The sequence below is a fragment of the Mustela erminea genome, chromosome 2 (assembly GCF_009829155.1).
Source record: "Mustela erminea isolate mMusErm1 chromosome 2, mMusErm1.Pri, whole genome shotgun sequence".
Lineage (NCBI taxonomy): Eukaryota > Metazoa > Chordata > Mammalia > Carnivora > Mustelidae > Mustela > Mustela erminea.
The window spans coordinates 157,204,019-157,220,273 of record NC_045615.1 but is presented as its reverse complement, the minus strand read 5'-3'; the positions used below and the strand labels follow the sequence as shown (position 1 = coordinate 157,220,273).

General features: G+C 43.2%; 1 protein-coding gene across 1 annotated transcript; it reads right to left on the bottom strand.

Moving 5' to 3' along the window:
- Nucleotides 1-2,915: 2,915 nt before the first annotated feature.
- LOC116585195 (growth-regulated protein homolog gamma-like) lies at nucleotides 2,916-4,851 on the bottom strand. Its single transcript, XM_032334577.1, has 4 exons — nucleotides 4,729-4,851; nucleotides 4,501-4,624; nucleotides 4,301-4,384; nucleotides 2,916-3,543 (listed from the first exon to the last, which is right to left on the bottom strand). The coding sequence occupies exons 1-4, from the start codon at nucleotides 4,820-4,822 to the stop codon at nucleotides 3,528-3,530; spliced, it is 318 nt and encodes a 105-aa protein (XP_032190468.1). The 5' UTR covers nucleotides 4,823-4,851; the 3' UTR covers nucleotides 2,916-3,527.
- Between the last annotated feature and the right edge of the window lie 11,404 nt (nucleotides 4,852-16,255).

Sequence of the window (16,255 nt, the reverse complement as noted above, 5' to 3'; positions counted from 1 at the left end):
CAATATTTCCTGTAGAGCTGGTTTGGTATTTGCAAATTCTTTCAGTTTTTGTTTGTCCTGAAAGCTTTTAATCTCTCCTTCTATTTTCAATGATAGCCTAGCTGGATATAGTATTCTTGGCTGCATGTTTTTCTCGTTTAGTGCTCTGAAAATATCATGCCAGCTCTTTCTGGCCTGCCAGGTCTCTGTGGATAAGTCAGCTGCCAATCTAATATTTTTACCATTGTATGTTACAGACTTCTTTTCCCGGGCTGCTTTCAGGATTTTCTCTTTGTCACTGAGACTTGTAAATTTTACTATTAGGTGACGGGGTGTGGGCCTATTCCTATTGATTTTGAGGGGCGTTCTCTGAACCTCCTGAATTTTGATGCTCGTTCCCTTTGCCATATTGGGGAAATTCTCCCCAATAATTCTCTCCAGTATACCTTCTGCTCCCCTCTCTCTTTCTTCTTCTTCTGGAATCCCAATTATTCTAATGTTGTTTCGTCTTATGGTGTCACTTATCTCTCGAATTCTCCCCTCGTGGTCCAGTAGCTGTTTGTCCCTCTTTTGCTCAGCTTCTTTATTCTCTGTCATTTGGTCTTCTATATCACTAATTCTTTCTTCTGCCTCATTGATCCTAGCAGTGAGAGCCTCCATTTTTGATTGCACTTCATTAATAGCTTTTTTTATTTCAACTTGGTTAGATTTTAGTTCTTTTATTTCTCCAGAAAGGGCTTTTATATCTCTCGAGAGGGTTTCTCTAATATCTTCCATGCCTTTTTCGAGCCCGGCTAGAACCTTGAGAATTGTCATTCTGAACTCTAGATCTGACATATTACCAATGTCTGTATTGATTAGGTCCCTAGCCTTCGGTACTGCCTCTTGTTCTTTTTTTTGTGTTGAATTTTTCCGTCTTGTCATTTTGTCCAGATAAGAGTATATGAAGGGGCAAGTAAAATACTAAAAGGGTGGCAACAACCCCAGGAAAAAATGCTTTCACCAAATTAGAAGAGATCCAAAATCGTGAGGGGGGAGAAAGGGGATAAAAAGAGGTTCAAAAAGGAAGAAAGAAAAAAAAAAAAAGAAAAGAAAAGAATTAAAAAAAAAAGGAAAACACCTAAGAAAAATGTAAAAAAGAAAAAATATATATATTAGATAAACTAGTAAAAAATCGTTAAAAAAGAAAAAGGTAACAGTTAAAAAAAAAAAAAATTTTACCCGAAGGCGAGAAGAGAAAAAAAAAAAAAATGAAAAAGAAAAAAATTAAATTAACTGCAAGACTAAAAAAAAATCACAGGGAAAAAGCCATGAGTTCCGTGCTTGGCTTTCTCCTCCTCCGAATTCTGCTGCTCTCCTTGGTATTGAAACCGCACTCCTTGGTAGGTGAACTTGGTCTCGGCTGGATTTCTTGTTGATCTTCTGGGGGAGGGGCCTGTTGTAGTGATTCTCAAGTGTCTTTGCCCCAGGCGGAATTACACCGCCCTTACCCGGGGCCGGGGTGAGTAATCCGCTCGGGTTTGCTTTCAGGAGCTTTTGTTCCCTGAGCACTTTCCGTAGAGTTCCGGAGGACGGGAATACAAATGGCGGCCTCCTGGTCTCCGGCCCGGAGGAGCCGAGAGCCCAGGGCCGCACTCCTCAGTGCGCCCTCAGAGAACAGCGCCCAGTTACTCCCGTCTGCCTGACCTCCGGCCGCGCTCCGAGCTCTCCGAGCCTGCGACCAGTTCAAGGTAACACCGAGCTGTGAGCTTACTGTCGGCTCTGTCTCTGTAGCCGGCTTTCCCGTTCCAATACCCGCAAGGTCTGCGACACTCAGACACCCCTGTTCCTTCTGTGACCCTGCGGGACCTGAGGCCACGCTGAACCCGCGTGGGCTTCGCCCCGGTTTAGCCTCTGGAGCGATGTCCCTCAGCGGAACAGACTTTTAAAAGTCCTGATTTTGTGCACCGTTGCTCCGCCGCTTGCCGGGAGCCGGCCCCTCCCCCCGGGGTCTATCTTCCCGTCGCTTTGGATTCACTTCTCCGCCCGTCCTACCTTTCAGAAAGTGGTTGTTTTTCTGTTTCCAGAATTGCTGTTCTTCTTCTCTTCGATCTGCCGATGGATTTTCAGGTGTTTGCAATCTTTAGATAAGCTATCTAGCTGATCTCCGGCTAGCTGAAGCAGTCTCAGCCTGCTACTTCTCCGCCATCTTGACTCCTCCCCACCACAATTTTCTTTTAATTAATACTTTCTCCAACAATTGAAGACGTGTATTGTATTTTTTAAATTTTTTTATTAACATATAATGTATTATTAGCCCCAGGGGCACAGGTCTGGGAATCGCCAGGTTTACACACTTCATAGCACTCACCATAACACATCATGTATTATATTCTAAGTCCATTTCTCTTCCTACTTATCCTTTGCTATTTTTGTTACGTATTTTCGTTTACAGCATGTACTTATTTCCATAGATCCTCCTCCTCCTTCTTCCCCTCCCCTTCCTTCTCCTTCTTGCTTTAGTAAGTATTAGCACAGATCACTATCCTTATTAAATAATATAAATTTTTCAAGTTTTTAGGAACAGTCCATTTTTCCACCTTTTGGTCCCAGCCTCATCAAAAGGGAAAGAATCGCATAATTGTTTGAAAATCTACTCACTCGAAGCCTTTAATAGGAGCTCTTGTTACAATATTTGTAAAAATCCAGAAGTTTATAAATAACTAACCTTGAATATTGAAACAGCGTGAAAAGCAGTAATGTTTTGTGTACAACTAGAATTCTCAAGGTGCTTGGGGAGAGTAGTATGTCAAGTATCACTTAAATAAGAGAAAGGTAAGGAAAATGAAAACTAGTAGCAGGCATAAAGTTAGGTGTGACCTACAATCTAACTGTATAACACCTTGGGCACCCAGTAGAACCAAAGATGGAGAAGAATAAAACAAAACTTAGGCATGTTATTTTTTGCAAAACTTTATTGTCATATAATCTGTAAAAACGTAACAGTAGTTTTAACTTCTCTGTTCCAAGACAGAGCAACACTGCATAATGAACATTAAACAAGGCATTATGCCCTACAAACTAGACATAAAATGTCCAAGGGAAACGTCAACATAAAAATGTTGACCACATAACGTGAAACAGTTTCAATAAATAATAACTGGCATTCTCCTAACAAGTACAAAAATAGATCCATACACACTGTTTAATTGCTTCCTCTCCCTTCTTCCCTCCTCACTCACCCCATCAATATGTGATGGCACTTGATGATTTCCCTGGAAACACTGGTTTCACAACGCATTTAAAACCCATCATCTTCAGATTAAATAACAATCAGGACTGAGTTATGTCTGATTAAACACATCCACATCTTTAAATACTAACATATAAAATATTAAATATGAGCTTTGAAAAATAAATATGAGCATAAATAAATAGAACTCCTCCTAGTCAAACACGCTAAGGCCTTTCTGGATGTCTGTAGAAGGCAGTTGTTCTCTTCTTCCTTTTCAGTTCCTATAAGGGCTTTTCAGGAACCACCACCAGCAAGCTTCTTACTTGTCTTGGGGTCAGTTGGCGCTGTCCCTATGAAGAGAGAGGATTACTGGTACAGGTGCTAAGGCACGCTGCTCTGCTCTCACACTGGCACCTGAGGCTGAGGGATTTCTGTATGGAGACCCTGGCCCAGCCCTGCACCCACAGTACCCACTGCCCTGCACAACAGAGACTTGCTTTTTATTGTGGATGGGCAGGGCTGTGGACTGGCCTCTATTATTGCCTTGAAAGAACTAAAACACAGTACTCACTGTCACACTGGGTTAAAATTTTACATGCAAGACCTCACTTAAACCTCATACAACCCATGAAATAGCTATTATTACCTATACCATTTTGCTGAACCTCAAAGGGATTAGAAAACTTTCATAAGAATCCTGGATTTGAGTTTAGGGAGGTCTCAGAGTCCTTGCTCTCCACAGCTAAGCTGCAGAGGTCCATGTTGCCAAAAACCAGGGGTGCCGCTTCTCAGGGCTGAAACCCATCAGGGATGGAGGTAAATACGGCTCGTTCCTTAAGGGGCAGGAAATATTTTAGCATCATTGGCCAAATCCACTTGTCTTTTAGGAAGACACGTTTACCGACACTCATCTGCATGGGGACAGAGGGCACAGGAACTATCCTCCTGGCACCAGAGCAAATGAATGATCTTACTAGCAGATTTAATTGTGAAATAATAACGATTTTCAGTTCTTCAGCTAAACCCTTGATAAAAACTCCCGGGGGCACTTGCAGGCGTGGTGACCTATGGCTCTCGTCCCACGTGTGAGTAAAAGGCACAACTCACTTGTTCAGCATCTTGTTGATGAGTCTCTTGACCAGGGGGGCTTCGGGGTTGAGACAAACCTCCTGCCCATTCTTGAGAGTGGCTCTGCGGAGAGAAGGCAGAGTCCGCGTCGGCGGGGGTGCGGCCGGGCGGCCGGGCGGGGGCAGCGGGACGCTGGGGGGGGGGGCGGCCGGGGCTCAGCGGGGCGGGGGGTCACTTACATGACTTCCGTCTGCTCGCAGTGGGGTCCCCAGGGCGTTACCACGACGTTCTGGATATTCTTGAGGTGAATCCCCTGCACGGTCTGCAGGCACTGGCAGCGCAGCTCGGCGGCCACGGGCGCCCCTGCGGGGAGAGCGCACGGGGTGAGCGCGGCGTCCCGGGTGGGCGCCCCCCGACCCCTCCCCCCGCCCCCCGCCCCGCCCGGGGGCTGCGGCCCCGAGTGTCACCTGCGGCGCGGCGGCCGGCGGGGAGCAGCAGCAGCAGCAGCAGCGCAGCGCCGAGGAGCCGGAGGGCGCGGGGGGCGGCGGCGGCGCGGGCCATGGGCTCAGCTCGGAGAGTCGGGGCGGCGGTGCGGGCGCTGCGGAGCGGGAGCGGGAGCGGGCGCGGGCCGAGCGGGCTCTGTGGCTCCCGGAGCCGGGAGAACCGCTTTTATGCCCGGTCGGCGCGGGGAGGTGAGCGAGCCCGGGGCCAGGGAAATTCCCGGCAGCGCAAGTCACTCCGGGGTCGGAAAGGTCGTGGCGGCCCCGCCCCGCGGTGGAGGGGGACCCGCCCGGCCACCCGCCTGCCGGGCCTCCCTCGTGTCCCCGCGAGTCGGGGACGCCCTCTTTCCGCCCAAATCCCCAAAAGGGGCGGGAGTGGCCGTCGCGCTGCTGCTGTCCCTGCGGGGGTCGCGTGGGCGCCCAGCGGTCCCGGGGCGCGGGGCAGGTTTGGTCGGACCCTTCAGTTCGATCCTTCAGGGGAGAGAATAAACTCTCACAGACACTGAAGCTGTTGCAGTTGGAACAGTTGAGGCGGGAATGGCAGCCTCCCTTAGCTACACATCCTCTCACTCTGAACTGGGTTTTGCAGATGGTATCGTCCCCGGGATAAAAGCTCTGAAAGTGTCATCTCAGATGACATGTAAGAAGGTTCGTGTTCTTCGGTGTGTTATCGAGCTGAGCCCGGGTTTGTTTGAGGACGCACTTGGTAACCTGCCCTGTTTCTTCTCCTCGGAATTCTGGGACTTCCCGCACTCTAGCAACTCCTGGAGCCCCGCGCCGGTTGTCTAGGAGCCCGTGTTTCGGGGCAGGCGTGCAGGAGCAGTGAGGGCTGGGTTGGGAGGTCCCGCTGTTCTAGTCCTGGCAGAAGGATTACGGACACCAGAGCGCCAGGACCTCGCGAATCCCACTTGACTCCTCTGAGTCGCCAACAGACAGGTTTCTGAGTATGTAAATACTAGGTTACTAGGCTGTTCCACCGCGGGGTCATCTGAATGTATCTGGCTCCTGAATTTGATCGCCTAGGGAAACAACTGCCAGTTACTTTAGTTTTCTAAGAATCCCAATAAAACTTTTCAGTCTTTGTAGCTGAGGTCTTCTCACGGGGGCAATGCACTTTTCAGCATCAGCTTTGATATCTCTTTTTAGATTAAAGTGGATAGCTTCAGTAGACTCTCCAGGGAAGCCCAGACCTCACAGATGTGGAAGATATGCCGGTAGTGCCAGTGGGAAGGGCTGGGGGCCAAGGGAGCTGGTCTGCCTCCAGAACAGGGAGAGTGTGGTAAAGCCCTGAAAGCTGGAACCTTAGCTACACCATTTCTTACCCTGTGACCCTCTGATTGTGCGCAATTTATCTACTCTCTCTGGGCTCCTGGTTTTCCTCTGTAAAGGAGAACAAGTAATTAATGCCTGCCTCACAGGGTTGTTACGAGTATTTAATGTGTTAACATTTGCAAAACATCAGCACCCATTGCGTTCTATGAATACTTGTTAAAATAGAAGTTGTGTTTTAAAACCTTCCTGTAATGGACTAAATATGCCATCCAGAAATTCCAGTGTTGAAGCCCTATACCTTGTGATGATGTATTAGGAGTGAGGACTCTAGGCCGTAATGAAGTCTATATGGGTTCTGGGGGTGGGAGTCTTAGGATGGAATTAAATGCTTTTATAAGAGGAGACACCCAGAGAGCTTGATATCTCTCTCTGTCTGTCTTGTGAGGGTACAGCAAAATGATCTGCAAGACAAGAAGAGGGTTCTCCACAGATATTGAATCTGCCGATCTTGATTTTAGACTCCCTGCCTCCAGAACAATGAGAAATCAATGTTTATTATTTAAGCCAGCCGGTGTATGGTATTGATGAACTGATGAAGGCACTTACCTGCGGTGAATCCTTAGGTAAACAGGGGGAAAACGTCTTTCAATTTGTCTTTTAAAATTTTCAGCATCAGGAATTATGAAAGGAAGGTACATCTATATTCTTTCAAGCTCTTAGAACAGATTTTTAAAATCCATTGTTTGAAATTTTAGTTTCGTGTGTAAAGTGGGAAAAAGAATAAAAATTCTCCCCAATCCATTTATGGGAAAACGTTTCAGTTATGACTGTCTCTATGCCTTGGGCATTAGCAGCTGGATGCCCGAACAATAGAAAGTATTATCTGTAATGATTCCCTGGCCCAACCCAAAGTATTGACGTTAGCAAATACACAGGAAGAGTAAAATTTCAATTTGCATATGGTAGCAGCCAAAAGGATGAGACATTCAAGAATTAACTCATCTGTGGAATTATCTACAGTGTGACTTCTAAGACTTGTTTAAATCAGAATTATTGGCATTCAGGAAGTAAGTAGAAAGGTATTTATTTCCTTTCATAATGTACCACTTTCATTTAATTCACCCCCTACTAAGTTTCAGAAAATTTTTAGAGCACCAGTGTTATAAAGCCCGCCACGATAAACAAATCGCTTCTTGTTTTAAGATATCATATGGTTTCACTTATTAGTGGAGCATAACAAATAGCATGGAGGACATGGGGACTTAGAGTGGAGAAGGGAGTTGGGGGAAATTGGAAGGGGAGGTGAACCATGAGAGACTATGGACTCTGAAAAACAATCTGAGGGTTTTGAAGGGATGGGGGGTGGGAGGTTGGGGTACCAGGTGGTGGGTATTATAGAGGGCACGGATTGCATGGAGCACGGGGTGTGGTGCAAAAATAATGAATACTGTTATGCTGGAAAAAAAAAAAAAAAAAAAAAAGATATGCTAAATGCTACTTTTATATGCGCAAGCTCTAAGTCCATGCTGTCACTAACCCAATGAGGTTTTCTCTAAAATATACATTCAGTTTACTAAATTCCATTTTACCCTATAATTGTTACTGTAGCTTTCAGATTTGACAAATACATTGCAATATGCTTGTAAAAGCTTGTGTCGCCCTTTTGCCCTCAGCAATGGTCTTGTTAATCGACCCCAAAGAGTGAGTCCTGTGGCTCTGCTTTATCCTGACTTGCTTGAAAGCTGTGCTGGCAGATTTGCCACCGTCTCCCTCCCATTTCCCAACAGCTTTAGTCTGTTGTATAATGGTTCTGCTGAAGGGAGCTTGTCACTAATGAGATCAGCTATCACTTTGTCTAAGGGTCCTCAGTTGCGCATCTGTGCTAACCCCCTCTTCCCATCTCTACTACAGCTGCTATTTCTACCTGTCTGGTACCCACTCTTCCTTCAAACAGAACCCTAGTTTTCCTTCAGGAATCCTCATCATTGCCCTTATCAGTCCACATGATTAAGGTGAGATGACTTGGCTTTTGAGCTCCCAACGGGAGTCTGTGACCCTCTGGCAGTGTGGGTCCCTCCTTCCTGCTTGTTTCCTCGCCCAGGCCAGTATGGGTTCAGAGTGGAGCCAGGGATTTAAGATTGGTCGAGTCAGAGAAGATGCCAGTTGTGTTGGAAGAAAGGAAATCGAGAGGCTCTTGCTTCTTGCTGGGATTGCTAAATTGGTAAGATTGAAATTTGGAGTCTTGCCACTGTTTGGGGGAGTCTGCCGGAGCATGGAGCTGCCACAGAGGAAGGCATGGGCCCTCACTGACCTCGGATTATTTGGGACATTATTGGAGCACCTGAATCTAGCTTTGCCCAACCTAATCCACGGACTTTCATTATGATACAGTGGTTGGTTTTCTTTCCTTAGGAAGCGAATCTGAGTCACATTGCCATCACTTAAGATAAAAGAGTCCTGAAAAATACTTCCACCTCATATATATATAAAGATCTTATTTATTTGACAGAGAGAGAGAGAGAGAAAGAGCACACGGGGAATGGGGGGCAGCAGGCTCCCTGCAGATCAGGGAACTTGATGTGGGGCTTGATCCCAGGACCATGGGATCATGACCTGAGCAGAAAGCAGACGCTTACCCACTGAGCCACCCAGGTGCCCCTCCATCTTTCATATTGCTGCTAAAATTATCAACCACAGAGTGATTTCTTCACTGTTTAGATTCCTCCCTCCCTTCCTTTCTCCATCTATTCATTCATAAGTTAGGATTTACGAATTTGGAAGCGAGTTAGTTCCCAGGAATACCAAAAAGCGTAAGATGCATTGTACTACCACCACATTTTTAGGCTCATAGGAGAAGCAGACATATAAATAGAATATTATGAAGTAACCTGGTAAATGACATGATAGACTATGTCCTGGATATGAGAGGGGCATAGAAGTGGAATCCCTAACCTTGATTCTCATTGGTATGGCCTGAATTCTCGGAGATCTTTGCAGAAACCTCTCTAGGCCAAGTGTGCCCCTGAACTAAGTCAGAAAGGATGGATTTTCCCAGGTGAATGTGGAGATTGAAGGGTGGGGAAAGCATTCTAGAACGCGATGACCAAATACACAAAGTCAGAGAGGCTAGAATGAGCCTGTGTGTACTGGGAGCTCCCGATGGCTTATATATTTGGAGTTTCGCCCGGGAGGCAGAACCCAGTCACTGAAGGCTGTGTGTGGATCCCTTTCAGTTGTTACCGCCATTGGAATGCTCTTACACCCATCTGAAGCAGTTTTCATGACTGTACGTGCACAGATTCATCATGTAGTGTGGGATGCAAGTGAATAGAAGTCAAAGCGTGTGGCAGGAAATGAGGAGATAGTGGATTGATTCAGTAGACCTTTACTAAGCCCTCCTGGTATATAAGATGCTAGGGCAGGTTTTACATGAGATGCAAAATTGGGTTAATGCCAGACTCCTGACTTGACATTCTTTAATATCTATCCAATATACTCCCTTAATTAACTTCTGCTGTTGCTGCCCATGTGGTAAAGATGCTGGTGATTTGAGCAATTTGCGATTATTTAAAATCATTTTGGGTCACACCAAGAAACACTCAACATTTTTAAAGAATTTCAAAATTTAAAAAAAAAAAATCTAAGTTCTCACTTCTGTTTTCTTAAAATGGGTGAATTGTTTCTTAAATGTTCATGGAGATAGTCCTGATGAAATAAATACTGCTATGATCATATCATGCAGCATGAAGAAAGGGTGGTATGACCAATTTACAAAAGGGAAGTAAACACAGGAAAGGGGAAACTTCCCCACGGAAATAGTTTATGTTATAAGATGTTTTTGGAGAATGAAAACATCATGATGATTTTGGCATTATGGAAGCAAAATTTAGGAAGTCGGTAGATGACTGTATAAACCACTAATGTAAAGTGTCACACACAGTGTCACACTATGTATTGTAGCCGGGAGAATTATGAATAAAAAATAAAAAACTTGATTTTTAAATGCTGTCCATAGTACCTTTTTCAATGTTTTTCACTGCACCTTCATGTATTTTTTTTCACCAGAAATGCTTTTATATATATTTTTGTTTTTCTTCTTCTTCTTTTTTTTTAAAAATATTTATTCATTTGACAGAGAGAGACCACAAACAGGCAGAGCAACAGATAGAGAGAGGGGGAAGCAGGCTCCCTGTTCAGCAGAGAGCCTGATGTGGGGCTCGATCCCAGGACCCTGAGATCATGACCTGAGGCGAAGGCAGAGGCTTAACCCACTGAGCCACCCAGGCGCCCTTGTTTTTATTCTTCCTGACTGTGTGCATTCTTTTTTATTTTTTATAGAGACATGCAGAGATTTGCATACCTACATGTGATTGCTAACAAGCAGTTGAAATCTTAGTAAACCAGCATAAGCCAAATAAAACAAACAAAACAAAAAATCCTGTGCGCCACGGTGGTGGTATTTAGGACTTATTTGGTATAAACAGCAGGCCAATAAGGCAGGCCAGGGCAGGAAATAGCAAATTATTAGATGGGGCTGGAACTGAGAAGCAGAAATTCAGGAATAAAGCTTATTCTGTCTGTTTTTCTTGGACCATGCAATCTCTCATTTTGGCATTTCTCTCTGTGTCTGCTTCATGTTTTGTGTATTCTGTGTCCCACTGGCTTAGCCAGCCTAAATATTTGTACTTCTTTTAAGGTCTTGGAAAGAATCCTCATAAGATTATTATGAAAAACAAATCGGTTTACATGTGTAAAATGTGCCAGAAAGTAAATTCTATATAAAATAAGGAAAATAATTTATGAAATGAAAATAAAATAAAGAAAAAAATAATAAAATAATGAAATAATTAAAATTAAGAATAGCTTTTACAAATTGAAGTGAGTAAGTTGTGCAAAAATTTGTACTTCCATAGTTAAGGCTAAGTAATCAGTATTATTTTTATAAAGATTTTATTTATTTATTTGAGAGAGAAACAGAGCCAGAGAGAGAGAGAGAGCACAAGCAAGGGGAGAGGCAGAGGAAGAAGGTGAAACAGGATCCCTGCTGAGCATTGATGTGGGGCTCAATCCTAGGACCCCGGGATAATGACCTGAGCTGAAGGCAGGTGCTTAACCCACTGAGCCACCCAGGTGCTCCAGTAATAAGTATTGTTGACTGTTTATATTTAGGAAGTGGGTTCAGGATGGGATTAACGTTCTTTAATACCAAAGAGCAGAAGGAGAAAAAGGTAAAGATCCAGAGAGACTGAGGATGAAGGGAGCTAAGTTTAGGGCTTGTCATAGTAAGGTGGGAAGACAGGTCACTGCTTGAGGGGTCAGGGCTGATGGCAGGGCTGCGTATTTGACAGAAGTGAGGCGGATCTGGGACCACAGTTTGTGAAAGTCTAAAGGTAGTTCATGCTAAAGAACAAAAGCATTGAAAATATCAGAGAATCTCACCTAGAACTGGAAAGCATTAAATGACAGTGATTCCAACTCACAGGACTTCATTTTCTTCTGCCATATTTTGTAGCTCAGGGATAACGCAGAGAAAGACAACGGGAGTGAGCCAGAATGGGGCATTCACCGAGTCTGAACTGTGCGGAAATGACGAACCACGGAGTCCAGGGTGCGCTGGAAGGGGAATGAGGGAGGATAAGGCATGAGAAACAGAAGCAAACGATGGTGGTGGGGTTTTCGAGGGACTTTTTGGTCCCCATGGATGCCGGGTATGTTCAGTTTAAGTTTGAGAGCAGGAGTGTTAAACGGATAAAGTGTTCTGGTCTCAGAAGAGCCTTTCATCATTGATAATCTCGTGGCATTGCTCTGAATATGATGACATCAAAGACATGGTTCTGCTTGCAGATGACGAGCTAGCATCGTTCGAATGTTCTGAAGTAGATAGAGGAGGTCACAGAAACATGAGATCCCATTAGGACAGCTGGGTGGAAAATCTAGAGGAAACGCGGAAGAAGGATGGCTTGGTTATGTATCACATACGATGCACTCTACATTAAACGTGTACTTACACAGCTAAATATTTAGTGAGCACATTTTGTGTTATTCTTGGTTAGTTGAGTTGCTTATCCCAGCAATTAAAACAAAGTCCTTATCCAAAACTTTTACAGTGATCACATTGTTTACCTCCCTGTGGTTCAGATTTGAAAAATATAGTTTTCAGCATTTATTGCGGTTGGCATTTTCTAGAATGTATATGTACTCTAGGGGATAAAGTTTGGTCCTCTAGAGGAACAAATCAGAAGGACAAACAAATAAGTACAACAGTTTTTGGAGTTAGAGCTGATAGAAGTTGGGATATGTTGCTTTGGAATCACTGAGTAGAGGACAAATTACCCAACACTGTTCATAATTAAGACCTGACTGTCCTAACTCTGTTTAGGTTTGAGGACTCCTTTTGCTTTCAAGCTTTATGGCCACGCACATAAAACTGGGCACTGTTACAATCCCTTTTTGTGTCTGACTCAGTGAAGATACAAATAATTAACATGAATACATACTATGTTTATTTATTCTTATTATTTTTTATCAAAGGGAAAGTTAAGGCCAGATCTCAATCACCAGATATTCTGTATACGTCTTAGTTTTTTAAACACAGTGGTTGATAAACTTTGCAGAGTTTTTTTGTTTGATTTTTGGGGAAATGCGGTTTATATTCATTGTGCTCTATTTTTTCTTTACTAACTGTAGCACCCCGGCTTTGGGTTGTGGTTCTGTTGAAAAAAAAACTCTTGCTTGCCTGTGCTGTACCCTTAGTGGGTTGCTTAGTGGCTCAGGGATGTGGTCACTGCTGTTTGGAAATGTGTGCTCTGGGGTTAAGCATGAAGGCAAGGGAAGGAGAGTAGTTCTCCTTAGGCCCCAATTCTGGGTCGGATGCTGTGTGTGAGCACTTTATAATGTCTTTTTAATCATCTCGAGAATGCTATGGGGTTGATACTATTATTCTCATTTTAGAGACAAAGAAACTGAGATAGAAAATCTTAAAAGTGGATTTAAAACTAAAACTCAAGACCCTCTGACTTAGAAGTCCATGAGCTCAGATTGGAAATAAGGAGACCATGTAAATGTTAAGTCTATGGAGTGCATTTTATTTTACAAACCCTCTTTGAAAACATTGCATTTTTATTTATTATTTAAAAGTTTACCTATAAGCTTTTTTTGGTAAGTTTGTTTATTGACTTTTTAGTAATCTCTACAACCAATGAGAGGCTGGAACTCATGACCCTGAGATCATGTTCTACCAACTAAGCCAGCCGGGAGCTCTGGAAAACAGTGCATTTTTTTAATTTATAACAGCGCATTATTTATTTATTTATTTATTTATTTATTTATTTTAAAGCTTTATTTATTTATTTGAGAGAGAGAGAGAAACAGGGAGCATAAGCAGGGCGAGGGGCAAAGGGAGAGTGAGAAGCAGGTAAGGTGGTTCGATACCAGGACTCTGGGATCATGACCTGGGCTGAAAGTAGCCACTTAACTGACTGAGCCACCCAGGCGCCCCAGCAGTGCATTTTGAAATGCTCTATCTCGTTTGTACTAGAAGCCAAACAGTAATGTTGGAGTAATGACAGCCGCTCGCCTCTGGAGTTTCAACAGCCCAGAGATTCTCTGCTTATTGTGCCATCTCCAATCCAGATGTTTCACCCCATGGAGGTCCCAGAGACTTCCAGCGCGAGGTTAGGATCTGCAGATCATATAATCTGGAGGTAGACGATAAGCAGAGTGTGCAAAGGACCTAGCCAGTTTAAGGTTTCTACCTCTGGTGACACTTCTAACATCTTGCAACGCTCAACAAGGAGGTTGACTCTACCATGGACTGTCAAAGCTTGACTCTGTCATTAAGAGACTACAGTAGTCCTTTTAAGTTTTAAGTCATGATGCATTAGTAGGTTGCAAAATCAATCTTGTGGGTTATAACTAGTATTGGGAAATATAGTGGAATTAAATACAATAGGATAGAATAAAAAATATACCATCATGCATCATATATGATCAGCTTGTCTTATTTTGTAAAACTTTTGTTGCTTATATACATGGGTCACTGTAAAACTAAATCCTCAATGCACAAGATATAGGAAATGGACCTCTACGAACAAAAATATCCCTTCAGTAATTGTTTCATTAATCCAGGTTGTGACCATACAAGTTCTTTGTTTGTAGATACTGTCTGTTAAGAATTTTCAGTGAGGGAAAAAAAAAAATTGAAGTAATGCCATTTTAATTTCATCACTCCCTGAAAGTTTGCACAACAAGGACCTACAGTAAATTGCAATACAACCTGTGCTTTTCTCGACAGAAATGCCGTCTTTAGATGTTCTTGCCGATAAGGTGACAGCCTTACAATGCTCTCAGCAGAGTTAATTTAAAACAAAGAGGAAAGCAAGCAGAACTTGTTTCAGTCTTTTGGCCTGTTAGGTCATACTTACGGATTATGATATCCAACTAAAGATGTTTGTGGCAAGCCTCAGAAGAGAAATAAGGAAAAAAGTAAAACTGTAATACCTTACCATTTGTTCCCCACTTCCTCCCATGCTAACTTTTCAAAAAATTTGTTGGACGACTTGCATTTCTATTTTGACACTCAGCTGATTTTCACTGAAACATCTCTGCTTGTGTGTAACTCAACCCACCAGACTATGGCAGCACAAAGTATAGTGATAATAATAACATAATAATTATAATTATTAATAATCACTAACAGTAAAAACACACCATTTTGTATGTTTTTTTATATGACATGGGACTGAGATTGTGTGTGAGTGTGTGTGTGTGTGTGTAAAATTTCCTTATAATCGTAACCCAAGAAATAGAAACTCAAAATATACCCATTTCAAAGATTAGGAAAATAAGGCATGTGTTCCAGACTTATAAATTTGGACCTTACACTGGGATAAAGAGAAATCTTGAATGTTTGTGCAAGATAAGTGACATAATTTTATCTGTATTTAGCAAGATGATTCTAATGACACTGAAGTGAAATGCTAAGAGGGAAACACAAAATGAGGACAAAACTCTTCAAGAAATGATTATCTACTGTCTCCGGTATATGTCTGCCCCATCCCCCACACACATATTCCACCTACACGGAATGATAAACTCTTCTCTAAATATGCTATGATTTTTTAGACGTAAGTGTGTTTGTCTCTCTTTTTGAAGTTATGTTTTTCCCTATCACTAGTAAATTACAGCTCTCTGTTCAAGATCAAGCTCATGTGTTGGTTCCTCTATGAAGCAATTACTTTGTTCTATTTGCCTGTACAAATGGCATGATAGGGCAAAACAATCTAGTGGGTTGGGAATCAGCCAGATTTCCTCTGCTTTTTACATGTGTGACCTTGAACAAGTTTCTTAAGGGTCTTTGTGGTTGCTTCCTCAGTTGTAAAATGGAAATAATACTCTACGTTGAAGAATTATTGGGGGCATTAGCTATGATCCTTGGCATCTAAGAAGTACTTACATGATGGTACTGTTTTATTTGTGTATTTATTTATTGGATTTTATTTATAAATTTTAAAGAAAGATAGAGAACGTGAGCAGGGGAGGGACAAGGAGAGAGAGAGGGAAAGAACCTTAAGCAGACTCCGCAATGAGCATGGAGCATGACCAAGGGCTTAATCTCATGACCCTGAGATCATGAGATGAGCTGAAATCAATAGCCAGAAGCCTAAGAGCCTGAGCCACCAGGTACCCCAGTGCTGATACCATTTATAATTATGCTTTTCCAAAGTCACCCAGAATGAATCATTCTCGTTTCCATCTCTTATGGCATATTATTCCTAACCTACATAAACAACTGACACATTAGATTGAGTTATATTAGCTCATGAGCAGGGGCAGAGGCTCATTTTCTTTTTCTTTCTTTTAAAGATTTTATTTATTTATTTGACAGAGAGTAGGCAGAGGCAGACAGAGGGAGAGGGGGAAGCAGACTCCCTGCCGAGCAGAGAGCCCTATGTGGGGCTCAATCCCAGGACCCCGAGACCATGACCCGAGCCAAAGGCAGAGGCTTTAACCCACTGAGACACCCAGGCGCCCCCAGAGGCTCATTTCCAATCCCCGTGTATAGCACAATGTCTGGCACTGAGAGAGATGACCTCCATAGACTATTGTTGAAATGAATGATGTGGGCCTATCCTGGGGATAGTAATAGAGAGAATGGATAAATATCTGAAAGTTATATGGGCAGACCTATAGGAGTTGATGAGTATAACACTCATTGCCTAAG